At 40.8% G+C, this 27,037-nt stretch overlaps 1 protein-coding gene across 2 annotated transcripts in view; it reads right to left on the bottom strand.

The window, feature by feature from the left end:
- Nucleotides 1-26,608, bottom strand: part of NRP2 (neuropilin 2) — a 204,391-nt gene extending 177,783 nt beyond the window's left edge. The window contains exon 1 of one of the 2 annotated variants that reach the window (XM_089670967.1): nt 26,172-26,608. In XM_089670967.1, coding sequence (XP_089527093.1) covers nt 26,172-26,244 — 73 coding nt within the window. In that variant the 5' untranslated portion in view covers nt 26,245-26,608. The remainder of the gene's footprint in view (nt 1-26,171) is intronic. The other variant, XM_089670973.1, reaches the window with a different exon arrangement.
- Between the last annotated feature and the right edge of the window lie 429 nt (nt 26,609-27,037).

Here is a 27,037-nt window from a genome sequence, read left to right as displayed (position 1 = left end):
TAGGGGGTAGAAGGGTGTCAGTGCTTGGGGGTAGGTTGGTTTTAGTTATGGGTGTCAGTGGTTGGTTGGGTGATAGGCGGGTATCAGTCTGAGATGTCAGTGGTTGGGGATAGGTGGGTGTCAGTCTGGGATGTCAGTGGTTGGGGTAGGAGGTGAGTCTGGCATGTCAGTGGTGGTGGATGAAGGTAAGTCTAGTGTGTCAGTTGTTGGGGGTAGGTGGGTGTCAGTCAGGGGTGTTAGCGGTTGGGCATAGGTGAGTGTCAGTGGCTAGAGGTAGACAGACAATAAGGGCCAGTCCACGCAATAATTTCAGCATTCTGCTGAGTTGATGCATTTTTGATGCATTCCTTGTTTCTGTGCATTTCAGAAGGCGCAGGATCCAGCCAGCCAAGTGTGCCTTGGGAGGAAACCTGTCCTAAGGGCCAGATAAAGCCAAGTAAAGGGCCGCTTCTGGCCCCATGGCCAGTTTGGAGACCACTGTTCTACAGTCTTTACAAATCTCCACTCTGTTTTGTAAAGCTGGCCACAGACCTAATACTATATGACACCACAGTGGGCAAATAAAAAGATTCTGTCTGTGTTAAAAAATGTGTTGGTGTGTTTGCTCCATTTCATATATTTAGTGAATGTGTAAAAAAATCTAATCATACTGGACTTCAATATTTTAACTATGCCAAAAAATATTTTAAAAAAAATCACTCCAAATAAAAGCCTGCTTCAAAGTGGTACCCATTCCAAGATGGAACAAAACAGAATTCCTAGAATTATAATGATTGCTAGATCCCCTATACCAGAGATGTGGAAGACAACTGAATCCCTAAATCCGAAGAACTGGCTAATACAAATCTCTCTTTATACTGAAGTAGAAGATCAGATATATAGTCATCGGTCATTTGATGTTTTCAGTTAAAAATTAAGCCAACTTTTTTAATTATAACACAAAAGTGTTCAATTAAGAAGCACAGCTCCAGATGAGGCACCACCACCGCATGTACTGTAACAAGGTAGATGAACAGCTGCACACCACCACTGGACTGTGTGATCATTTATTCCACCAAGTATCAAAGACACACAACTGTTGATGTCCTACAGTGTTGATGCCATCATTTCCTACAATGATGTGTTTACTCTGCAAATTGATTAAGCACAGCATTGTGTGAATGTGTCAACAGCTACTCTGTATCCTCTGTGCTGCCTTGCTGTCTGTCTTTGATACTTGGTGGAATAAAAGATCGAACAGTGCAGCCATGTATCTATCTTACACAAACCACTCCGCGCTGAAAAAACATGTCTTACTAGTAATTAACCCTTAATAAAAACACCTGCTTCTGCAGTATATACCCCATTTCATAAATGTGTGGACCAAATCATTCAAAATCCACCCTGAGGTTGTATATCAAGGAAGGATATAAATAATAAATAGTAAAAATAAAAATCTTAAAAAAAGTCTTCCCAGCAAATACTTCAAATTTCAAAAATGTGCTAAAGTGCTCAGTGTATATACAGTGTGTGTACGTGCAACAGCCATCTGTATATGACACTGTTCTTTGTACCTGTACAAATAATATTTTAAAAAAATTAAAGAACTGCCTTTATTTTAAACATATCACATTGATGTGTTTTTGTAAAAACCGTGCTCGTGAATATTTGGCCTTCTGTCCATAAAAATAGCAAATTAAGCTGGCAACCATGCTCACAAGTGAATGTAGCATGACATTATTTAAATTTGCATTTGATTTTTATCCTGCCGCGAATTCCTCTTGAAAACTGCAGTAGGCACCCTTGGCCGATTGTTCTCCTGGGAAAAGTCTTCCAGCCATGTTGGGTTTTCCTGGATGGCTGCTTTTGTTTTCTGGAGGCGAGGCTGGCACTGGGCTTGTCTGCTGAATGCACTGGCATGAACACTTGTGATCAGTCTAAAACCTAGTACACGTGATCAGAAAGTCGCACAAAAAATACCACTTCCAAAGTGATCGTACGCTGATCGCTATTTTTATTAACTAATTAATTTTGTTTTGTTCGAAATTATTTGAAGGGACAAGTGCGAAAAATGTTCTTGTACGATCGTGCAATTTTTGTTTAATCAGTACAGTTTTCATAAAAAAAATACAATACAATACATTACACCACTTTCAAATTTGTATTCTGCCGTACAAGAATTTTCGCAACTTTAATTAACCTCTTCACTTTTGATATGAGACTAGCGTGAAAAAAAACCAACAGACAATCATGCATCCAATATTCTCATTGTGTGTACGGGGCTTAAAAATAAAAGATTGTGTAGTGTGCAAACCATACAGAGACACCTGACCTTTGTCTAGCGTCTATAGCCAACATTTTCAGAGTCACACAAGTAAAGAAACCCATAGCTGGGCAGTTGCTACCTGTTTGTCAACAACTTGACCTGCAATGGTTGGGAAGGAAAATTTGATCACAATATATCTTTGTCTCACAGTACATGCAGTCATTATAAAGCTGAAGTTAAGGTAAAAATATAATACACACATTAATACAGCTTCAATAATCATATACAGCAGCACTCAGACTAGGAGAAGGAGGGGCAGAGCTGGAAGCCAATTAAATGCGTTGCATACAAACATAACCCTCAATTGTCCCTCTCTTTAAGACCAAATTGCTCTGTCCCTTATATAACCTCAGTTGTCCCTCTTTATTCCCTGTTGTATACATCTCTATGCAAAACATACTATTTTGCTACCAAAAGTGTTATGCTGCACTTAACTTTTTAACCAATCTGTATATTACTGCATTTGTTATTTTGAAAAGCCAATATACAGTAAAGGAAAAATAGGAGGTGTAGCACTACCCCCTTGGGAGTTGCTGAAGTTTTGGCTCCCCCTATAGTCCTGCACAGCCAGGCAACACGCATTTCCTTCAGACCTTGCAACAGTCCTTGAACTTGGTTTTTTTGGGGATTTTATTAGGGGATTGAAACTTGGATGTGATGCGGGATACATGGGATGCCAGAGAAAATGCTGAACTGAGGACAACTTCTGGAAACTATGTGCTCAGAAGGGATCAGAAGGGTTTTATATTCTATAAGCTATCCAGCCTCTCCTGAGGTGCCACCTCAGAACCCAGATGAAATTTCCTCTTTGCCCAGCTGCCTGAGGGAATCACTGGGAAAGGGGACCCAGAATCTGAAACTTTAAGATCAGTAGTCCCAGATGGGGGCTAGTCAGGTTTTCCGCCAGAACGCTCTCTCCCCTTATCTGGCCCAAGGGGTGAGGGATTATTCACTCACTTCTCTCCTGCAAGCTTGTGGGTTGGTGGCTGCCTTCCGGCCTTATTCTGGGCTGGTTCCTTCCCTGCTTCAGGCTGTCCTCACTGTGGGGACAGTTGAGGCTGAGAGATCCCACTTTCCAGCTTCTCTGCCTGTAGGTAGGCCTCTCTCCTGGACCCTCTCCCAGGCTCCACACACCTGAGCAGGCTCGGTCACTCTTAAGGGCTGTCCTGACCCCATGCCAAGCCTCCTGCTTGGGGATTGGCCAGGATCCCTTTAGCGTACAGATCAGCTCCTCCTCACCCCCGCCCACTGAATTCTAGGAGACTTCTCCAAGTCTCTAGATCAGGGGGAGGTTTCAGAGAGCAGATCTGCAGAGCTTCTCAGCCCTGACCCAAATTTTACCCCTCTGACTATTGCACAGGCTGCTATTCAGCCTCTAACTAAAAACAGAAATATCTAGCACCCCCTAACTAACTGAGAGGGTGCTACAAAGATCAAGAAAGCATTACTGTGGTTTAGCCAATCATTTTTTGCATATTAGATCTTTGTGATTTGTATAACTGGGGCCATGGTAGAGATGTGTCCTTTGCCTACATACTATGGGCTAAAAGGTGTCCCTCTTTATCATTTCAGAAAGTCGGGAGGTATGATTTAAGGAGTACATTGTCTTTAATGTGTCACCTGACTCACAGACTTATATCATGGGAAGGTACAGTAAAGCGCCCCCATTATCTAGCATGCAAAGCAGGTGACATAGCCTTCATAAGTAATGAGTAAATATGTCTGCCCCTTGTGCATATATAATTACAAACATTTTTTAGCATTAACTTATTGATAATCAGGCTAATTTCTTTTTCACATTCAGGCTCCATGCACACTGGACATTTTAAAAATGTTGGTAACGTTAGCTGTATAAAGTTGTATTAAAAACATGAGTTTTTCAGTGTTTTTGCATTAGCATTTAGCCATGTTTTTTCGCATTTGCAGTTTTTAGTGTTTTTTTGGACCAAAAAAAAAATTTTTTTTTGCTGAAAAAAAGTCCAAAAACGCAGGTTTGCTGCAATTTACCGCATTTTTCAGCATTAGAGCATTTATACAGCTAAAAAACTCCTCTAGAAACCCACTAGTTCTGGGGGGTTTTTCCAGCCAAAAAACGCTGATTGCAGTCTATGTGTGCATGGACACATAGGATAACATGCTGGGGAGTTTACTGGCTGTAGAAAAAAACGTCAAAAGCCAAAAACAGCTGCTGTAAAAATGTTCTGTGTGGACTAAAAAAGCAAGAATAACAAAAACAAGCAACAAAACTATACCTTCCCTGTAATCACAGCTGTGAGTTTTTGTTAAATGCATGTATTGTATACTGTGTTTCCTGTAATCAAAACCTCTTCCTTATTTACTGAAGACACTTCCAAAAAGCAGGCTGAAAACAGTAAGAATTTAGGGAACTGAAAGCAGAAAACTTGATGTATTTCCCAATCCCATGATGGAACACGTTTTCTTGTTTCTTCTTGTTTTGGCATTAGCCAAAGTCAATAGTGCTACTGTACTCATATACTCTTATAAAGTTTCTTGGGACTTCCCTGGGTTCCAGGAACAGTTGTTGTTTCACTTGATGGAAAGATGGTATTTTCCAAACAGTGCTTGGATGATTCATAGGAAATGCTCAAAAGAGGATGACAGCAGCAAATGGCCTAAGGGTAAAAATTATAACCAGGCACCTTCTTCCTCAAGACAGAAGTCATTAGCCTCTAACAAAATACATTGCAACCAGCAAAACCCAAGCTGGTTTAGAGAAAGCATAGTTGGAATCCTTCCTGACACCTGTTTGCAAGCAGAAAAGTCTCTGGATCAATCGTCTAATACGTATTTTTGAAATATAGTAAGCCTTTTCTGTGTTTTAGTCAAGTATTCAACTCTTTGTTGGAACGATCTACTTTATCTGCTAAGAATTAGTTATCAAGGGACTTGATAACTAAAGCAGCCCAAGGAGATTGACCCCTTATTATTATTATACAGGATTTATACGTCGCCAACAGTTTGCTCAGCGCTTTACAATATAACGGGAGACAATACAGCAACAATACAGTTCAATACAAGAAGGTTAGGAGGGCCCTGCTCCTTGGAGCTTACAATCTAAGAGACCCCTTGATAACTAGCTGTACCTACTAGACCCCAAAGTAAAGTAATCCCTAGTAAATATGGGATTGTAAACGTTTGTGATTTTGGATCAGGTGCATCAATTGATATCTCTAATGATCACTCAGTTAATATAGCGAGCATGTGGAACTATCCAGTGGATAAGCTTTCATTACATTGACCAATAGGTTCACTGATACACATTCTTCAGTTTTGCTTGAACACGCTGCAAGAAATTTAGGGCCTCTGTAATCAGTTGTTATCAACAGCACTTGGAGGTTCTAGATTAAAGTGAGATAGGTCAACATGATATGGATGGAACCTTATGATCAAGTCATCGTAACACTGCCTTTGGTACCCCAAAATTCTGCTGTTTCTGTTGGCTAGCACACTGACCAGTACAGTACTAGGAAAAGACAGCCTGAAGAGGTTCTCCTTCTTCTTCTGATGCTTTTTAATATGCACTTTTTCCTTTCACGTCCTAGTCCTCTCCTATCCACCTGCTTTAATATTGTTGTCCCAAACAGGTACACTTCATCTACATAGAATGTAAAAGGTCATGTAGCTATGCAAGTACACTCTTTTACATGTATTTAAGAAGATACTCTGTTACAACAATGGAATACCATAATAAAGTAAACAAAACTGAAGCATTTCTATTGATCTGAGAAAGCCTAAGTGGCTTAAAACAATGCTCACTTAATTTTTTTCAGTCCAAAGCTTTGATGAAATATCCTGCTTGTAATTTCATCTGGGAAGATTCAGAGTTTTTGTGATTTCATAACACAAACAAATGCAATTTTGTTAGGCCGGAATAAATTATATAATGGCGTTAGGGAATGTTTATATCCTGCTTTCTCCGGACATAACAGCTAATATAATTGTACTAACTCTAATGACAGACCTGGCATTTCAGTCCTTGGCCATGTTGTGCTGCATTAATTCATTGTATGAGATGTATCCTGCCATTTAGCACAACAGACCAAAGACAAATGTGGCTAAGTATGTGCAACGCAAAGAATACAGTAAATAAGATCTAACTTGGATCATCCTTTCGTAAATGTCTTCCGCAGTCAGTTATGTAAATGGACCAAAAAGACCCAAGCAATAAGCTTTGTTGCTTGTTTGGCCACCAAGGGTCAGAACAATTCACATTAATAAACAAAGAGAGGAAATCAGCTAAGACTAAACCATATACGAGCCTAGATGATCTAATGCAAATGTTATCACCAACGTGTGAAAGCATATGAAGATAATTTCCTGTATGTACCATGAGATAGTCATTCCCGTATATTCTATGCATTGTGATCTCACGTCATAGTGATAAGTGCGAACTATGGTAACTTCAATAACTAAACAATAATTTCTTATGATGAGTTGATAGTAAACAGACCCCTTGAATGTCAATCTCATCGCTAATTTCTGAAGAAAAATGATGGTAGTCTAAGAATCGCTCGAATAAGAAGAGTCAGTGCAGAAACACTCTACCCCTATATTTAAAACAATATTTTTCTGTATTTTTAATTCTGAGAATAGTCTTATATTAGCCAACAATTCTGGATCACTAAACTTCCAGAAAATCCCTATTTTCATGGGGAATTTCAAAGGATCTCTGCTGACTTACAAATCATCGGCACATGTACTGTGATAAATGGGTATGGTTGGATCGTGTATGATTTGGTTAATAGCATGAGACTTAGGCAGGCCATAAATGTGATTTTCTTTCCTGAAACCATGTGATAATCGCTCGATTCCCCCATCAACACAGGAAAATCCCTCCAATAGAGCTATTGTGTTCTCCTGATAGTTGAGTACAGAGAGCCGTCCCTGCTGGGAGAACACAATTAATATTGCTAGCGGCTATAGCAGCTGGTAATAATCGAATGCTAGAAATCCAACATAACAGTTGTTATGTGAGATACAATAAGCCTGCCCATAGATGGATCGAATCTACACTGGACCCTGCTGAACCAGCCGAGATTCAAAGCATCTAATAATTTATGGTATGGATATGTAAAGTTATCACTGTGCCATAGGCTTTACACACACTTGAGCTAAAAAATTATGCTTTTACAGGCGTTTGAGCATAATTTTTTTTTCTCTAAAATGCCCCTCCGTGTTAGCCTATGTGTCCATGCACTCTATAGGCGTTTACAAGAGTTTAGAGGCAGAAAAACCCACCAAACCACCACGGGTTTAGGTGCATTTACCCACGTTTAGGCACGTTAGGTGGTTTTTCATGCTCAAAAGCTCCTCTCCTGAACATGATGTTCAGGAGAGGAGCTTTTGAGCATAAAAAAAGGCCTAACATACCTAAACATGGGTAAATGCACCTAAACCCGTGGTGGTTTGGTGGGTTTTTCTGCCTCTAAACTCTTGTAAACGCCTATAGAGTGCATGGACACATAGGCTAAGGGTGCATTTAGTGTTTGAGCATTTTTTTTTATTTCAATGGACAGAATAAATTAATATTAGGGCCAATTAAATAAATAAATGCTGAAGTGCTTGAAGCGCCTAAATGTGTTTGCAGAAACATGGCTTAGATGCGTCTTCATCTTTCCTATGAGAAAAGCATTTATAGAAGCCCCAATGTGCATGAAGCTTTATTTAATTTTTATGTTAAGAATGTTAGAACTTTACAGATCCATACTTTAAGCTGTCTACCATGTCATACCCACCTCCATCCTACCATACCCATTTATCACAAGGACTACTCGCATGATTTGTAAGACAGTGGAATTCCTACCATCTTTTTCTATACACGAGCTAGCTGCTAGTGCTGTAGATCCCCACATCATACTAAAATGTTCAGTAGTTAGCAATGAACTGTGAAATCAAACAAACTAATGGAAAATGAGAAGGAAATAGATTGTGGGCTTTTAGTTTATGTTTAACAAGGTCCTTGAGTTTACACTAAAAATGTCTGTATACTAAATAATAAAACATAAACCGCACATGCTGGCATAGGTGTGAAGTAGTTGACTGCTTTCCGCATAGCTTAAGTGCAGCTGAACATGCAGCACATTATTGCTGGCTCTAATGCTCGGGTGCTAAAGGGAATGATCTTGCAAATGAGCAAGGTGGGTTCTAATTCCCTAAAGATGGAGCATCTTTCACACTCATTATTCACTAATTAGAAATCTTTTGCAGCCATTGAGGACTGCATTATGATTTTCTTACTTGTTAAAAAAAATGCATAAGGAGAGTATGCTTAAAAATTAAACTCTAATAATAGATTTAACAACTTGTAATTGTAATTCAAAAACTAAGATGAAATTATTTTCCCCGAGTCCCTGAGTTGTGCAGTTGGCGGCCTGCTCACTCAGACACGCCAATTCAGACCACAGTAATCCTAGCGTCTGCTCCTTCAACTGTGCTGCTTGCAATGAATGTTTCATTCCCCAAGAGAGTCTCGGCGAAGCTAAGAAAAAGGCAGGAATAGATTTCTTGAAGTCATTGTTGGGGATAGTGACCTCCCTTGGGTGACTGCTTATTACTGTAAAAAGCGCCATGTGACATCATGAGTTACCGCATAGAGTCCAACTGACAGCCAGCAACCTTACTGACATGATTCAGTGAATCAAAACTTCACACATCCAAATAATCCACATAATGCAAGCAGCGTGATTTATTTGTCTTAAAACAGATGACAATAATGTATGAGTTTCAGGCACTGTCTGGCAGGAGACTAAGGGATGATAGCTGGAAACCACAAATGTTTGGTTTTTTTGCACTGTTCCTTTTAAAAAAAATTGTAATCACTTTTATTCTTAACACAAGAAATGCATGTATCCCTTGCATGAATAATTAGTGACAGGTCCTCTTTATGAAGAGATATGAGGTCAATAAGACCCCACATCTCTCCTCTGCAATGCAAAGCATTGGATCAAAAAAAGCATTGACCTAGTGCTTTAAAAAAAATGGCCGGAACCGGAAGTGACATCGCTCCGGTCCTCCAAGGGCATAGAGATGTGTTGTGGCCATCTTTCCTTCATCCCTCTCTATGCTCAGTGCCAGGATCGATGGTTTCTCAGGCAAGAGTGAATAACCGAGCGGTGGCCGTCGGGCGGGTGGCGGCGAGGGGCGGGTTTTTTCAGCACTTGTATCAGTGCTTTTTTTTTTTGTCATTTCGGCCGACTGCCGAAAGGGGTGTTTTCGGCTGAAACCTTTCGGCCACGGGAATTTCAGTGCATCCCTAGTAAAAGCAGCATAATTGTGATCAGCTTCTAATTAGAAATAATTCATCTTGTTCCCTTTTCAGCCAGCATTGGTGGCTTCTAAAAAGGTATGTTTATGGGCATTTAAGTATTTACTGTATATATTTTTGTCAAACACTAAATGAGCTTTAAAACAAGCCCTCACTGATGTCTACAGCTGCATTCACTGTAGAACAATTCAATCTCAAATTTCACAGAAGCATTGTTAAGGAAATCTTCTCTCAGCAGCTCAACCCCATTTCCTCCTCTCTATTAACAGTGCTGGCAGCATTCCAGACTTTTTAGCTCTAAGGTTAAATTCCCACTAATGTATCCCAGTACTCATTACCCTTGGTGCAGGTGGATATCTGGGGCCCCCTTTATTATAAAGGAGGCTTCCAGATTCCAGTAAGTCCCCCTCACATTTTTGGGAAGAGGATATGGGAAAGAGGCCCTCACTCATCAACATTGGGACAAGGCGCCTTGCAAGGGAGGGATCTGGGAAAGTTGGATTGAGAAACTGTGAACAGGCTGAGTTGGGGTCGAGTTTTGTGTTTTTCATCATACTTCATTATCCTCAAGTTAATGGTCATTAGCTAACTTGTCAGAAACAAAAGCAGGTTTGATAGATTATAATCAAGCAACTGATGAGTAGACTGCATACCTAAAGTCTGCACCAGTAGCTAGCAACCTACCTGCAACATGCATATCTAAAGGGTCCTAGAGAATGTGTTCTTCCACTGTGGATCAGATGGAACAGCAGTGTAGGAACTGGGGGCACTGCAAGGAACCATGGGAGATATAGTTTTGCGATTGGCAAAAAACTAATGCATTTCTCCCCCTTCCCCCACTGGGTTTAAAAAAGAGCCAGAACTACTAAAAACAGCAGCTGCAAAATGGAAAACACAATTCAGTAAAACTAATGCAGTGTTTAAGAGCCAGCGATTGATGCTTTCTGTTAATACTTAGGACCCATTCACACTGGTTGCGGTGGGACTGCGTTGGACAGCTACTGCAGCAGTCCAACCCCATGATAAGGCAAAATGCCTTGTCTCCTTAGCTGCCCCGTTGCAGGCTGTGTGCTCTTTTTTCCAGTGTAGCACAGTGTGAGGCAATCCACCATAGCTGGAAATTGAACTTTATGAGATGTCTGTGAGAGTTTATTTAAAATAAAAAGAAAAAAAAAGGGAACAGTGTGATACACCATCACACTGCGCTGATCACGCAGGACCACACAGCACGCCAGCGGCACAGAGACTGGTGTAAACATACCATTAAAGTGGCCATAGAGGCTTTTTTTTTTAATTTAAATAATATGCATTTTATTCTGGTAATGGCAATGGTATTGCAGAGTGGTCTCTTACCTCCCCTTCTGAAGACCTCACCAGCTCTTCTCTTCGCTCCTTTTCTGCGTGTGTTCCCATAGCATACCTTGTGCTATGGGGGCAGACATGTGGGCGAACTCCTGAGCCAAGCTATATGCATCCATACTCACACACAGCATGACTCAGTCGCCCCCCCTCTCTCCCCTCATAGGATTTGACTGACAGCAGAAAGAGCCAATGATCACTCAAAGGCAGTAGAAATATACACCAAAATGTAGTTTCTTGTTTCAATTGTGGACTAACAACATCACTATACCTCATGGCTCCTGTCTGTAATGGAGATTTATGATAAAATTAAAATAGGGTGACTCCATGTAGCATCAACGAGTACCTACCCCACACAGACTCCTAACAAAACAAAAAAACAGCATGGCCCAATTCTGCTTGTGCTTGGTGGACTAAACTCCAAACAATGAAAATAATCTAAATCATAAATGGAATGACTATATTTTGGCCTGGGCTTCAATACCAGATTTTACCAGTAGATGGAGCTGCAAATTAAATTTGCAACAGGAGATCATTGTTTCCAAAAAAACCTGGACCTGAGCAGGTGGGAACCTAAAATTCCAATTTATCTGAAAATTCAACACAGCAAATTAGTCAACAAGGAGCAGGGCCCTCAAATCGCTCTTGTATTGAACTGTATTGTTGCTGTATTGTCTCCCTTTATATTGTAAAGTGCTGAGCAAACTGTTGGTGCTACATAAATCCTGTATAATAATAATAACTGAAAATGAGTTCATTTGCAATATGGCAGCTTCCATTATGTTTGGCTGAAAAATATACTTTGGCTACTTACAGCGTTATTAAACCCTCAGTTTTTCAAGCTCTTCCAGCATCTGACTTCTTTATTTTTTAATCCTTGCCTGTGTTCCAGTTTAAGCTGGCGGAATGACTGCTGCCCCAGGTTTCTGCCTAGGTTCACATGTATGCATGTGCAGTTGATGCATTTTTAATGTGTTTTCATGCTTCTGTTTTTTTTTCGGTAGGAGGATACTGGTTGTTAAGCACAAGACCTTACCAAAAACGCATGTAAATGTGCTTTTGATGCAGTTCCATTGAAATCTATTATGCCAAAAATGCACCACGCTGCATGTAAAAAACTTCCTGCATGGGTGTGAACGGGACCCATAGCAAACAAGGTTGAATGGATTGTGGTGCATTTCTGCAGCTCTGCAAATGCACTAAAAACACACAGGTTTGAATCTAGTCTCAGGGTGGCTCCTTTCACTTGCAGCATTCTATGGAGCCATCCTTGCATGCAGAGACTATTATTATTATCCAGGGTTTATATAGCGCCAACAGTTTGCTCAGCGCTTTACAATATAACGGGAGACAATACAACAACAATACAGTTCAATACAAGAGGGTTAGGAGGGCGCTGCTCCTTGGAGCTTACAATCTAAGAGACTAGAGTTGTGTCTCCCTATCCATTAGCTGGGTATGGCAACACACTCCCTTCCTCCTTTCTTTTCTCTTCTTCAGACTAACAGGCTGGATCTAGGCTGCACTGTGCACTGTAAACTCTTTCCTGTTCAGGAAAGCTGCACTGAAAGAGCAGGAGCCAGAAGCACTAATGGCTGTAAACTGCAAGTGCTGGTATAAGAGTTGACAAATAGTTTACTGAAAATGTTTATTTTATTGTGTTCAACTAAAAACAAAGAGGATTTAATACTACTATAATGCCACACTAAAAGACATACTGTCAAATAGGCAGATAATATTATTCAAGGAAACAAATGATCACGCAGGAGGAAAATCCTCATAAATCCACTCCGTATTAATTGAAATTAACTAAGTGACCACTATACTTTCCTGGCAGGAGCAGGTCTAAGCTCAAATTAAAAATGTGTATAACATGCCCGGGGCACAAAGCAGTAGAGACATTACATCACATTTTCCCAACCCTGAGATGCTTTCCTTTCTTCTATCAGATATCCACAGAAACCTTTCTAGGGAGCCCTGAACCTCAGGAGAGATACTTAACACTGTTAAGCCTCCATTCTCTGTACATTTGCTGGCCTAGCCTTCTCCACCAGCAGGACACACAGGGGGATACCGTGTCTACGGGAGTGTGCCTGGCTTCCTTTAGCTGTGTAGTAGATATTATATATTCTGAACAACACTCTTCACAGGCAATTCTTGGAGCAGATCCTTCGAAAATTATCATTTGCAGTCTGACTCACTGCAAAAATCCCCAGCTTCTTAAAATACTGTTAAGCCTAAAATACAACTGCTAGCAGTCACGTCTCAGCCATATATGTAAAAGTTTCAGGAGCTCATCAGAGCTGAAGATCCTGGAAATAAAGTCATAGACTAGTGGAAGGTTTTCTGAGGGTGCAAATGGACAATTATTTGCATGAAATAAAACAGTAAAGCTGGCCATGCAATAATCATTCTTTTAGCCAGTAGGTTCAATGAAAAAAAAAAGACCCAATTCCTCCATCCACACAATCGAGATGGATGAGGGAATCACTCCCTTTGTGCTAATGTTTTCTGATGGCAGGGAGGCTTCCCCGCCTTCAGAATACAGTGATCAGTGCTGCTGGCTATAGCCGGCGACACTGATCATTTGTAAAAATTCAACAGGCTGGTAGTACAGAAGTTGATTGGTAGACTGATTTCTGTACACCCAGCTTGCCTATACATGGACTGAAATTTGTCTGGACCCTGTTCAACTGGCCGAATTTTGATCCATAAAAATAGCCTAGTAGGGCTTTTAGGGGGAACCCCATGCACTCCCCCCCCATTTTTTGGAGCTGTGGTTCCCCTTAAAAGTCCTACCAGTCCTAAAGGGCCTGGTATGGCTCTTCGGGGGACCCCACGCATTTAAAGAAAAAATAAAAATAAAAAATACTGTAGGGTCCCTCCTAACCTTCCTACCATACCTAAAGTGTCTGGTATGGATTGGGGGAGACCCCAAACTGTTTTTTTGTTTTTTTTTAATAAAAATGTAATTAAAAAAAAAAATATTTCAGTCCTGCTGCAGCAGGTTCTAAACATTGTACAGATGTGCAACTTTGCAGGTAGTTTAAGGGGACCCCCCGGGCATTATATTTAAAGGATTTTTTTTTTTTACTTTAAGCAATGAAAAATTACTGCCCCTTTAAAAACAACACTTTTTTTCACCGATTCATTGTCCCTGAGGCCAGTACCCAAGTCCCCATACCCATTTCATGGCCAATAACTTGCATGTAAGCCTTCAAAATTGGCACTTTTGAATTTACAAGTTCGAGACCCATAGACTTGCATTCAGTTGGAAGCTGGTGGTCAAACATTCATCAGGTTTGAATGTTCGACCGCAAACCAAACAATGGGGTGTTCAGCCTATCACTATTACATAGACACTGTTACCTTGCCCATGTAAGACAAAGTGACGGTGTCTCAAAAAAGGACATCCCTCAACCCCCTACATTCACCTTACCTGTGCTTCCTCACAACTACTTGCTCTTTCACAGCCAGCAAAAATACCCAGCATTTCCATGTATGGAGGAGCATGTGACCTGTCCCCTGTGATGATAGTCAGGCCTAGCAGCCATTTTCTAGGTCAAAGCACAGTCACATGACCAGAAGAGTGGTGCCAGCATTCCCTTGGCTTGCCACAAAGCCAGTTTCAGCTCTGACTGTGTGTGGTCAACAAATTCCAGAGATACCTTCACCTATCCATGCATGAGAAAAGTGTCTCTTCAACAGGAACCTCAACTGGCCTAAAACATTTCTAAGATAAAAACAGTGATGAAATAAAAGCATTTTATTCGTTTTTTTCTAACTTTTTCTCTATGTGGACCCCCTTGGGTCTTGACTGGGCTGTCTATAGGGCCTAGACTTCTGTCTAAGTCCTAGTATAGCGGGTGTTCAGCTTCAAAGCAATAGTTAACTCCTAGTCTAAACTTGTACCTACAGATAAACTTATAATAAGCCTTACCTGTAGGTACCATGACTGTCTTCCAAACTTGTGCCATTTGCAACCATTGACATCATCCATGTATGTGCAGTAGCTCTGCATTTGTGGCACGCTAGTGTTTCTTGATTGCAGAGAGTTGCGCCTCAATGGTGACTCCAGTGCATATGCATGGGAGTAATTGTGGCCCGGCCATTGAAAACGGAGATGTGCAAACCCGGAAGGAAGACAAGGCAAAGATGGAAGTGTCGGGTGCAGTGGCAGCTCTTCTCTGGAAGGCTCCATTTCTAAGGTAAGTGCGCCATAATGTGCTAGTATACAAAAAGGAATGTTTACTACAGTTTTAAAGTGTAATTTCACTCTAAAGGGAAAATTCCGCTTTATGCTCTACTCCTCCCTTCCTCTTCTTTTTTTGGAACTTTTTTTTTTGGGGGGGGGGGGCTCAACCTGGTTTTGACAGGTACCTTCACCCACTTCTAGTCCGATTGCTCAGGTGATTCCACCGGAAGTCCCCCCAGCCCACAACCATCTGGGACACATTACAGGTCCCAGAAGACTTCGGTACCATTCAAGAAGCGCAGCGCGGCTTGCGCATGTGCAGTGGGAAGCCGGCTGTGAAGCCGCAAGGAGAACTGGCCCAGGTGAAGACAGTTCTGGATCCCAGGACAGGTGAATGTCCTTTTATTAAAAGTCAACAACTACAGTATTTGTAGCTGCTGACTTTTATTTATTTTTTTAAAAAAACAAGGAAGAACCTCAAAGTTTTAAAATGTATATAAGAGCGTGAGTACACGCAATCTGCCAAGTAAATGCATTATTCCGTCTTAATTCTCAGAAACAGAAAGACTGGGAAATTCTGCCATTACTACATACATGATTTTTTGACTCTTCTTTCCCATCAGTGATCCTGAATAGCTTATCTACTTTTTTTTTTGTTAAGAAAAATAATATCACACCCAAAAGATTAATTTGTGTTATGTATTCACTTGGCCTCCCTTTCCTCCAAGATCTCCCCACTGTTGTAGACAAAGTGTAATTATATATCTAGTGTTACAATGTGTCATTGTGGGAACAGAGAGCTCAAAGATATTCTATAGTAATGTACAGCCCACCCTTCCCCAGAGGAAGAGGAGACTTAAACACCCCCCGTTCTTGCTGTCGACTCTGGTGGGATTCAGACTGTCGATTTCACTTATCAGAGGTTTATTTTTACACCACATCTGCACCGTTGTAAGGTCACATAATTTGGCAGCAATCCCAGTAGTTAGAAATTAATTTTTTCCTTTTTAATACAAACTGGTATCCCCCAAAGGATTAGATCAAGAGCCTTATCTGTATTTGACAGCTTCCTAAACCCCCAGAAAGAAATGCTTTCTTGTGCGAGGGTCTCTATAGTTCAAGACCACAATGCCTTGCAACAATGTGTTGTCAAGAACACTGACGGACTCAGGTCATCCCGCAGGTCTCTCTCTCTTTAAATTGACAGAGTAATCAAGGTTTTGCAGAACTGTAACAATATGCAACTGCATACACATCCCAGCACAAATCCCAAACCCTACAACCACCGTAGAGAATACACTTACATTGTTTTTTTTTGCTCAATACAACATAAATTACTGGTTTCCCTTCAATTTTTTTAAATACTCATGTTCAACCAACAGCTATAAATGCATGCTTACTTGTTATGTCTTCAATGTGATTTCATGTAAATTTTCAAATGCATATTATCTCTCCAAGATGTGACAGGCTATGAAGCAGTCCCATTTCAGACTCCGCAAGTCCTGCTGGCATCAATCTAAGTTGGACTTTCAATCAGGATTGCCCAAGCAGAAAAGTGGTAAGTAGCATAGATTAAAGTAATCAAATATGCATAAAATGAAATGATGCCCATATGGTGTTATTACCATTTAAGGGTAAATAAAGGCCATCCATAAATAATGCACGCTTTCATTTTTACATGCACATGCAAGATAATTAATACTGTAAGTTTGGAAGCCTGAGAGGAAACACTAGGAGGAAATAGGATTCCATAAAAGAGAAGTCACAAGTTCCTAAAAAATTACATTGTTTTGTGGACAACCCTTACCAGTATAGTTTCTAGGGTGTATTTTCTTTTTATGATATGAAAAAAAAATGATCAGCTATAAAAATGGTTGCAACTTCAAACAGAATGCCAACAGATTCAAGATAAACCTTAACCTGACAATGTTGTAAGCTATTGTCTATGGGCATCTTCAGATACCTTCAGCAACCCTGGATGACAGAATAGACTATTGACAGGAAAACCAAGCTGAGATACAATGGATACCAACCTTATGTAAGGGGAACATCACATTCTCTATAGATAAGGTTGGCATCAACTATATCTAAGCTAGTTGTTGGTTTTGTGCCCATGTTCTATCCCCAACTTTAAGAACATACTTATGGATCCAGGCAACATAAAAAGCACCATGTGCATGCAGACTACTTAGTTATTTCACATTTTTAAAAATACTTACTGCTAAGAAAAGACCATTTCTAAACCTGTTTATACCATTTCTTGAATAAATTGTTTTAAAACTGAATTTGATTACATCAGGGGAAAAAAAAAGAACATGAGTAGCAATACTGATAGCTTAACACAGTCATTGAAAAACACTGTGTTAACCTTCAAGTGCAACACCTGAGCCACTAAGTGATTTAATGGGTATTATCCGTAGGGCACAATTAAAATTAATTCTTTCTGATGCAATCCACTACTGAATTATAGTGTCTATTAGACCACCGGTGGCCACATTATTATTTTTTAACTCCCACATTTCCAAAACAGCTATCTTTATCTCGTGCGACGGCTAGCCTATATTGTTCAGTATCGGATTTCTGCACAGATGGTTTATGCATTTAACTCTGTGTCTTTACTGATAATGTAACATACAAAAGAAGATCAAAGACATATGTGGTATTAGTCTGAAAACGCAAGTATTGACCAAACAAAGGCAATGTCAGACTCTTAAATGACAAGGCCCTATGAAAAAATGGTATAATTTCCATTGTCCCACTATTGTCTCCAGTTAAACATATGGTTTCTGACGTATATAAACACTAATTCCAACCTAAATATTTCTCAAATTTCATACATGCTTGGATAAATCAATATTTGTTTAGGATGCATTATTTTTTTCTTTGTGAACTAGGGGCCTTGTTTTGAGGACTATATAGCATTCTATGGCAATTTATTATAATGTAAGATTGTCTGTTATGTACAAATTCTTTGAACCCTTGTGTCATTAATTGTAGTACCTTCCTACATCCTTTAGGTGTCCTTGTTTCCACAAACAAATATAACAATGATATAAACCTTGCAAAAAAACTTTTAAAGGCACATAAAAGTAACGTATGGCATATAGGAGGCCTGCGATGGCCACTGCATAGTAATATCAGTCATTTCGATTTTAGCTTCCTTTTTTTTTTTTATACGCACACTGAAGATTGTAGACACTAAAGATGAAAAAACTTGGGTTTTACGTTTTCTCTGAATTCAAAATGTGTCTCATGAGTTGGATCTGCTTGTTCATTACAACTTTGAGTCAGCTTTATGGGCAGCATAGTGGGTTAGCGGTTAGTACGTATGTTTTACAGCAATGGGGTTCTTGGTTTGAATCCTGGCCAAGACACTGTATGCTTGGAATTTGCATGGTTGCTCTATACTTGCATGATGCATGAGTTTCCTCCTACCCCTAAAGACAAGCTTGTAGGTTGTTTGGCTATTGTTTAAATTGGCCCTAGCATGTGTGTGCAGGTCCAAGAATCCCAACTGCAGACCCTGGTATCAGGGGTGGACTGACCATTGGGGAACTCGGGCACTGCCCGAGGGCCTGGGGTCAGTAGGGGGCCCCATGAGATGTCTCTGGTACATTTCATTGGCTTTTTTGGGTGTGATTTGAGTGTGGGTGAGGACACAGGGGCCCCATGATCCCCTATTGCTGGGGGCCCCATGGGTTGTCAGTCCGCCCTTGCCTGGTATACATTTTCAGCATGGAGCCACAGAAAAGTAGGGTTAGAAGTGCATCAAGTATCTCAATGTGGTCATGATAGTAGGGACGTAGAGGCAACTTCTGAAATGTCACAACTGATACCTTGCCATCTTTTTGTGGGAAATATTGTTTCCAACAACTGGCCTTTTTGCAAGGGTTCTCTACTGAGTTTTGACTAAGGTGAAAATAACATAACATATTGGAAACTATTGTAGAGTTGCCAATTTAGAGGCTTGATGTTTCTTTATAGAACTTTCCAGATAATTTAAAAACAGGCTAAAAGGTGTTTTGTTTTTTTTTGCAATTTTGCAGTATTTTGTGAGTCTTTTTTGTTGTCTTTTGCCAGTCGGTGTTTCTATGTCAAATTTTTTTACAGTAGGGAAAAAATTGGTAACAAAATGGGAAGAGTGTAGCTAAACCAAAGGCAACTAATTAATTGATATCTGCCCCAATGCAAGTTTTTCACTAAGCCCCACCACAATAAAAAGGGTGGAAGAGACAGCGTAGTGATACACTGGCTTTATCAGTCCAGGCACATTGCCATTTACCTTTTCCCAAATGTCCACATAATTTGAAAGCACAGCTCAGGTAATGACCATCCATATCTGTTAGACTTGATATTCAGTGCATATGGCCAACTATGTAAAAGAGCATAATAGCTCTGCCTCAAAAACAAACAGGTATGCCCAATCTTTTTGTGTATGTGTGGCCTAACAGAAGCTATTTTTACTTGCAGTTGTGAATGTTTATTCTTCATGAGAAAGCGAGGCGTTTTATGATTTTGTGGTATAATACTTGCCTGAAGACTTGTTTACTTCCTCGCTTCAAAAAGAACAAATTATACCAGCTAACCAGATTGCAGTTATTATGTGCGCAATTGCAACCTACATTGCACAATACCATAAAACTGCTCCAATATTTATTACGTTTCTGTTTAATAGAACTATGATATAACTATGCTATACCGTATATACTATATACCTACAAAGCTGTAAGTTTAACTACTTTCATGCCTGTATAAAAACGCAGCATACTTCAGGTCAACAGGGATCAACCTGAATGTGAAATCTGTCTAACAGCATAAACTCAACCAACATGTGTACAGTGTTTTCGAAGGGCATGAATCACCTATCAACTTGTGAGCATACGGCTTCAATCTGGAGGCTACATCAGTGCCACCACAATACAGTTTCCTTCTGGAAAACATTGTGATTGATGAGATGTGACGGGTGCATGCACATAACAGTACGATGTGCCTCTGACAATTTGAAGCCAGGTGGAGAAGACTGTTCATTGTGGTTCTAGTGACCACCTGCTGTAGATCATCAAGAACAAAGTCAGGGAGCTGGGACATACTTTCCATTCTGATGCTATAGGACCGAAGTCTAATATGCTGCCTTTTCACCTAACTGTGCTTTTGTATCAGAATCTAATGGCCATCTCTTTTCCTCTACTGTCTTTCTACAACTACAAATGCATTTTCTAAGAAACACACAATGGGTTTCAATGCAATACAACTACAGCAAAGTTCCACTTTACTGGTGCCCATGCCACCTTTATCAGGCTCTCAAGCTCATTAAACACATATATGAACTATTAGTCATCACTATAAATGAGATCACAACCACAAGTATTATTTTTCTGCAGTGTGATAGGCTGTTTGACAAAAATACTACTGACAAAACGCCTACAGATATTCTGTTTGTATATCTCCACAACCAAAGGCAAGCTATGTGCATTTGTATCTCTAGATTGCACCCTACTAGTTTTAGGCTGTGTGGCTAGCAAGAACCTTTTTTGTGCCTCTATTGAATTCAGTTTGTAGTTCCATTTCTTCTCTACAACATACTGGAATATTTGGAACACTTGTTAATATTATAACAGGTCATTCAGAGTACATTTTTCTAGCTTGGATTCAGAAATATTTTATTGCATATAAAAAAATCCCGTTGGCTTAACATTCAGATTGTGTACTGCAATAAGGTTTCAGGCATGTTTTTCCTCTTAGTACTCTACAGTAGTTTTTAGCATAAGAATGTATAGCTGGCTACAGCCAAGTCTTCCACCCTACAGATCTTCCATGCACTACTAGGTTGAAAGCCTAGGTGGCACTGTGACTTCAAGAACTAAGGATCAGCTTTTCTTGCTGGAGTCTTAAGTCCATTTTAGAGGTTCAAGATAGCAAAAAAAAAGCTTTTTCTCCAAGTTAGTTGACAGAAATCTAATTGGATGAGCATCCTTATTTACACATATACTATAATGCAAGGAAATGGTCATGCATTTGTACGTTGTATTATATCTGATTAAAAAATTCATATATTATCAAACATTACCAGGCATCATATTTGTGGAACTATGTCTACCGAAAATTTGTTAATTACAAAAAAAAAAAAAAAATAATAATATCAAGAGCTGAATTCACCTTATTTACAAAAACTGCTGAATGGATTTTCATGTAGATGACAGTTACCCCAATTAGACACCCATATTTTCCACAATACACTGACCGCACCTTACTTCATTAATAATTTTGAGTTCAGCTCCATTTTGCACAGAAGCATTATCGTATTTAGAGAGCACATTTCAGTCTGATAACTAGGCCTTTCGGTTTCCCAAACATTGGCACTCTGCGGATTCAGGAACTGGGGCTCAATAAGTACCTTACCAGTCAAACAGTAATAAACATCTTATGATTCTACTGATCCTTACGGCTATCGCTCATAATATTTTTCAGAAGATTGGATAAACATTAGCAGGAGGACTGATTGTATCTGCAAAAAGAATTGAACTATGAGCTAATACAATCCATATGTTTGCTGCCGCTTTAAAGTAAGGGAATACCACTGACAAACCTAAATGTTTTTTTCCGAAACAGCAACAGATGTTAGCAGTCATACACGGCATAAAACTGAACGCAAAGTGGCTCATTTAGAAAAAGTGTACCAAGAAGATTACTATGCCCATAGTGACTAGTCAGAATTCATTTTTTTCATCTGAAATGATAGTCAGAGGCTGATGGGTTGCTGCAGGGATCAAAAATGTACTTGTTTGCACACTTTTCGTATATGAGCCTCATAAGGTTATTGATGCTGTACTCAACCTCAGTCTACAGTTTATACCAGGGGCGGCCTGACCATTTGGAAACTCGGGCACTGCCCGAGGGTCCGCGGTCAGTAGGGGGCCCCATGAGATGCCCCTGCTACCTTTTTCATAGGCTTTTTTAAGTTTGGGCAAGGACACAGGGACCCCATGATCCCCTATTGCCCGGGGGCCCCATGAGTTGTCAGTCCACCCCTGGTTTACACCAATAATATCCTTTAGATTGTAAGCTCTTATGAGCACGTCCCTTTGAAAATGCTTGCATTGAATTGTATTTTAACTGTATTGTCTCCCTTGATTGTTTATAGCGCTCTGCAAACTGTTGGCGCCATTTAAATCCTGTATTATAATAATAAACATTTTTTAAAAATAGAATAGTATAAATATGGGTTTATTACACAATCTTTTTTAAGTAGTCAGCTAGTGGTTTCTGATCTCATGTATGAATTTTTTTGGTCATATGAAAAATGTTTTATATTTCTTTGGAACTTAGATTACTGCAGAAAATTCACGCACTCTTGTGCAGTTGGTCATCAGCCCTTCACATTTCAGCAGAAAGGACTTCACTTGAATCTCCCAGAGGGAGTTTACCCCAGATGTCCCCATCCGTGACTTTCCAGCAATAAATGGGTTAACCAAGACACAGCTGTCAACCTTAATGGGAAGAGATAAGTGTGAAAAGAAACCTACTCTGAGTGACACAATAAGAAGAGTCCCCACATGGTAAGGACAGAAGATTCTATTTCTGGAGGCCACATTACAAGACAGATCAGTAAATAGCATAAGGGATGTCCCTTGTGAAATACACTCTTCAGCTTTATGGACCATATAAACGGTCTACACACACACAAGTCAAAAACATACCAATCAGCATTGACAAGATAATAACTACAGCAAGGCGAAAGAAAATAAAATAAAACACAACAGCAAAGCAAAAAACATAAACAACAAAATAAAAAAAACAACAGACTAAGGTACATGTAAACTCAAAAGCCACAACAGATACGCAAAACACTAAGCAAATCATATGAGAATGAATTAAATAGGTCTACAGCTTCCATCACAGTCAGGTTCCATCTGCTATAAAAAATTGACAAATGTATGCAGAAGGTTAAGCATCTGGCTCACACATAAATGCCACCCAGTCAGTGGCCATCATTCAGCTAATCAGCTTGCCTGCCACTGAGTTCAGCTGGCCCTATAGCCATATCAGTCCATTTGTCATAGTGGAAGAGGCCGATCAGTGGGGTGAACTGGGTTCAGTAAAGTCCCTAAGCCATGAGTGTGTATGTGACACAATGTATGTCCCTTTGCTGGGAAAATATTGAATATGGGTCGATAAAGTGACAACAGTATAATTTATGGAAGGAGGGAGGGGGAGCTGGGTAGGATATCAATATTTTATTCAGCTGGAAAACGGTAATGGATTAAATATTCAGATTTGCCATCTAGAAAACAATATCCACAACTAGCCATGTTTCTTTTACTACATCTCCCACAGAAGCCACCAAAGGACTACAAGTCTTTGCATGTTCTTCCCATCTACAAGCTGAGACTTGTAGCTCCTCTATAGCTAAAAGAGCCATACGTTGTTCATCCCTGGCAGTAAACCAGATCACATACAGAATTTCATCCCTCTGCAGTAATTGTTCATTTCATATGAAAAAAAATAGCTGTATGTCTCTAGACAAAGCTATATGGTCAAAGAACAATTACATATGTGGGATAGCCTGGTTCACATTGTTGTAGGTGAAAATGGGGGTATAGCTACAATCAGGATACTCCATGTCTGAGCTATCGCTCCCATAAGCCAGGTAGCCAGCCTTTGATCAAATAAGAATCTTACATGCCTCTGTGATCCAATTATTCCAGAACATAATTCACCCAGCTATAGCAAAATAGGTTGCTTGTCCCTGTGAGATGAGGAGAGAGCAGACAAGTTGGGTATTTATGGCTCCGAACACCCCCCCCCCCCCCAGGCGTTTTTGCTACCCTTTAAAGTTTTTAATCACATGGGGATTGTCAAAGAAGGATGATTGCCAAAGCCACTTAGCTAGCCAGGGATCATAAGATGCCATTGCCTTCTGAAATCCCCTTTCCAACACCGAGATGGATAATCCTCTTTCTGAAATCACAGGGCTCATTCTCTCTTCTGCCAGTTCTGCAATTTGCTGTGTGTCTTTGCTGAGCCCCTAGTGTTGTGATCAGGGACAGCCTTGGGTTATATGGCACCCTGAGCAGAAATACAGCTCCTCAGCCTGGCACCCTTATCCCTCCTATATTCCTAAAGGCAGAATACGAAGAGCCAGTAAGCCAACGCAATACCAAAGTTGTGTAATGGTACCAGAGCAATGCCATGTTCCCTATATGATGACATGGTACTAGCCTGGTAATGTGATGTCATGATACTAATGTAATGTCACTCTAGTGATCACTGATTCCATGATACTGAAGCCAGGACTGTCAACTGAAACTTGTGCCAGTATTGGGGAGTCATCATCTGCAGCAAGTTAAGCCAATCCACATGTTTATTGCCAAGAACTGAGACAAGCGTACCATGTGCCAGCATTGCTGACCCTGGGTGTCCCTACACATGGCACCCTTCATTGACCACTATGGTGGTCTTCTAATTAACTACCAGTGACAACAGTTTGTCACCCACAAAGAGGACATTCCCTTTTTTTAATATCCCCGTCCCTAAAACCATCCTGAAGAAGAGGCTTCTTCCTCCAGGAAGAATTAGATCACCATCATTAATATTTTATTTCACCCGTACCATGCTGTAAATCGGAGAGAAAACATGTTGAATATGTAAGAGATGTGAAGGTAAGATCTCATATTTGGTTCCTAAGCACACAGAGCCTACTATACATTCAACTAGTGTCCCCGTCCTCCCCTCCAGAATAAGCCACCGCTGGTGTCCCCACCAGTGGATCCAGGTCCCATATGTAGTGCCAGTTCTGACCATTGCATGCTCAGTGCTTTGTGCTCCAGAGATTGGCCACTATGTATCCTTTGTGTATAGCCATCACTTTATCTCAGCTCCTCATACTGTGACAATACAACACTGTTTAGCTATGCAAATGAATCCCCCACCTTTCATTTCCTAATCTCATTTTATGAGCCTATATAAAGCTCCAATTAGGGATTACTGCCCCCAACAATGACCAGGCAAGTCTTTTCCACATTGTTGCATTAGGTAGTGCCATTGTATTTGGTGGTACTGTCGTAATTAAAGGGCTAGCTTCCATACAAAGGGGTCTAATCTTATTTACAAGTCAGCAAGACTTTCTACTAAAGAGAAAGGAGCGATCTCCAAATTACAATGTGGATTGAGCCAGCTGCAGGGGGGGGGGGGATAGTCAGATAAACACCTAAAATACCAGGTGATATTGTGTGTTTAATACACAACAGGTCAGAGAGGATGGCACTGCATTGTTGTGATATAAATTATATCTATATATATATATATTAGGAACTGGTATAATAAATGTAGTGATTGCAAGGAGAAGGATCCAGTAGATCTATCTGGTTTTGGGTTGTTCTGATGTCTTAGATCCCTGTTACAGCTCCTTGTTGGTTTTAGGAGAAGCTAGCCCCCCTGCTACCCATGACAGCCAGTGTATGGAGGAGAATGGCATGGCCAGGATCGCTGATCTAATCTGACTCCACTGTCCCTCTATCTCTAGCAAACTGCAAACACATGAAGAGTTCAAAACCACTTCACAGGGACCTCTGATGGCCTGAGGTTTACACTGTTTATTTTATCTCAGCAATGCCTATTCATTGGTTCTACAGGCACAAGGCTCCCAATATACCAGCACATTGGTCTGCAGACTGATAACAACCCCCCTAGATTTCTCAGCACCCTCCAGATCACCCAGAGCACCCCTTCTTTTCAGCTTTCCTTCAGTCCCTCTAATTGGAATTTCAATCAAGTCCTTATTAAGGATGAATGCTCTTCTAGTGGGACTGTAGGTAACTCATGGGAGACATGCACTGCTTCAAAACATGAAGAGCCTTGGAAAAAAAGGCTTTGTAGTATTTTTAAACGTTTGATTTAATCCAGATGTGCCATCCAGAGTGTCTCCATTGCTGAGCACTGGGTTTTGTTATGGGAGAGGAGCAGTGTCTGTCCTGCTTGGAGGGATGGATGGTGACAACTCCAAGATGATGGCACATGGACAGGCTTACCTTTTTCACCTGAAACTTTGGATCCTGAAAAGTGCAGACAGATAACTCCAAGCAGAAAAAACAAGATATCCATTGTCAGGCTGATAACCCCAGAGAGAGCTGTATTGGTGGAATCCCCTGGTTAACAAGTCATTGAGTCCTCCCTTGGATGGCTGTACACTCCTGATCCCTATTCCTCCAGTCTCATGTCACTTGCTGCAATGTCCACAATGTCACTTCTCCTCCCACACCGTCCCACTGGAGATCGCAGACACGGGGCACAGCGGATGGGGGGGCGGCTGGCTGAGGCTCCCCTGTGATCCCAGACCATCGGAGCTTTCCTCCGCTCACATACACAGAGAACTTGGACGAGCCGATGGTGTCTTGTCTGTGGAGGGAGTGTGAGCTGTGTGCCTCCTTCTTGTGTCTGCCTCCCTCCCAACTACTCGGCTCCCTTTTACAGAAAGACCAGCATGTGCATGTCAGTCCGGGGAGGGGGAGGGGCGAGGGAGGGAAGGAGGGAGCTCTGCTGCCATCTACACACAGCCCGGCCGCCCGGACACGCCCCCTTCCCTGCCACTGATTAAAGCGCAGCTCACAAAAATACCATTTATTACAGGCGGAGGGGGAGCCGGCACAGCACAGCACACAGCACAGCACAGCGCAGAGCGCACAGCACAGCACAGCACCCAGCACAGCACAGCACACTCATCTTCTGCCGCTCGTCATGCCAGAGATCATCCCCGAACTCAGGCAACAGGTTCCATCTAGGCGGTCCCGGAATCCAACATCCCTGGATTACTTTACAACGGGATCGATACGTATGAGAGAGATCCCATATATAATGTGTACATCTATGTACTGAAGAAGCAGTGCAATCCACCAAT

This window comes from Staurois parvus, unplaced genomic scaffold (genome assembly GCF_062004578.1).
Source record: "Staurois parvus isolate SC_StPar_1 unplaced genomic scaffold, SC_StPar_1.0 ptg000011l, whole genome shotgun sequence".
Lineage (NCBI taxonomy): Eukaryota > Metazoa > Chordata > Amphibia > Anura > Ranidae > Staurois > Staurois parvus.
This window is presented reverse-complemented; position numbering and strand designations above follow the sequence as displayed.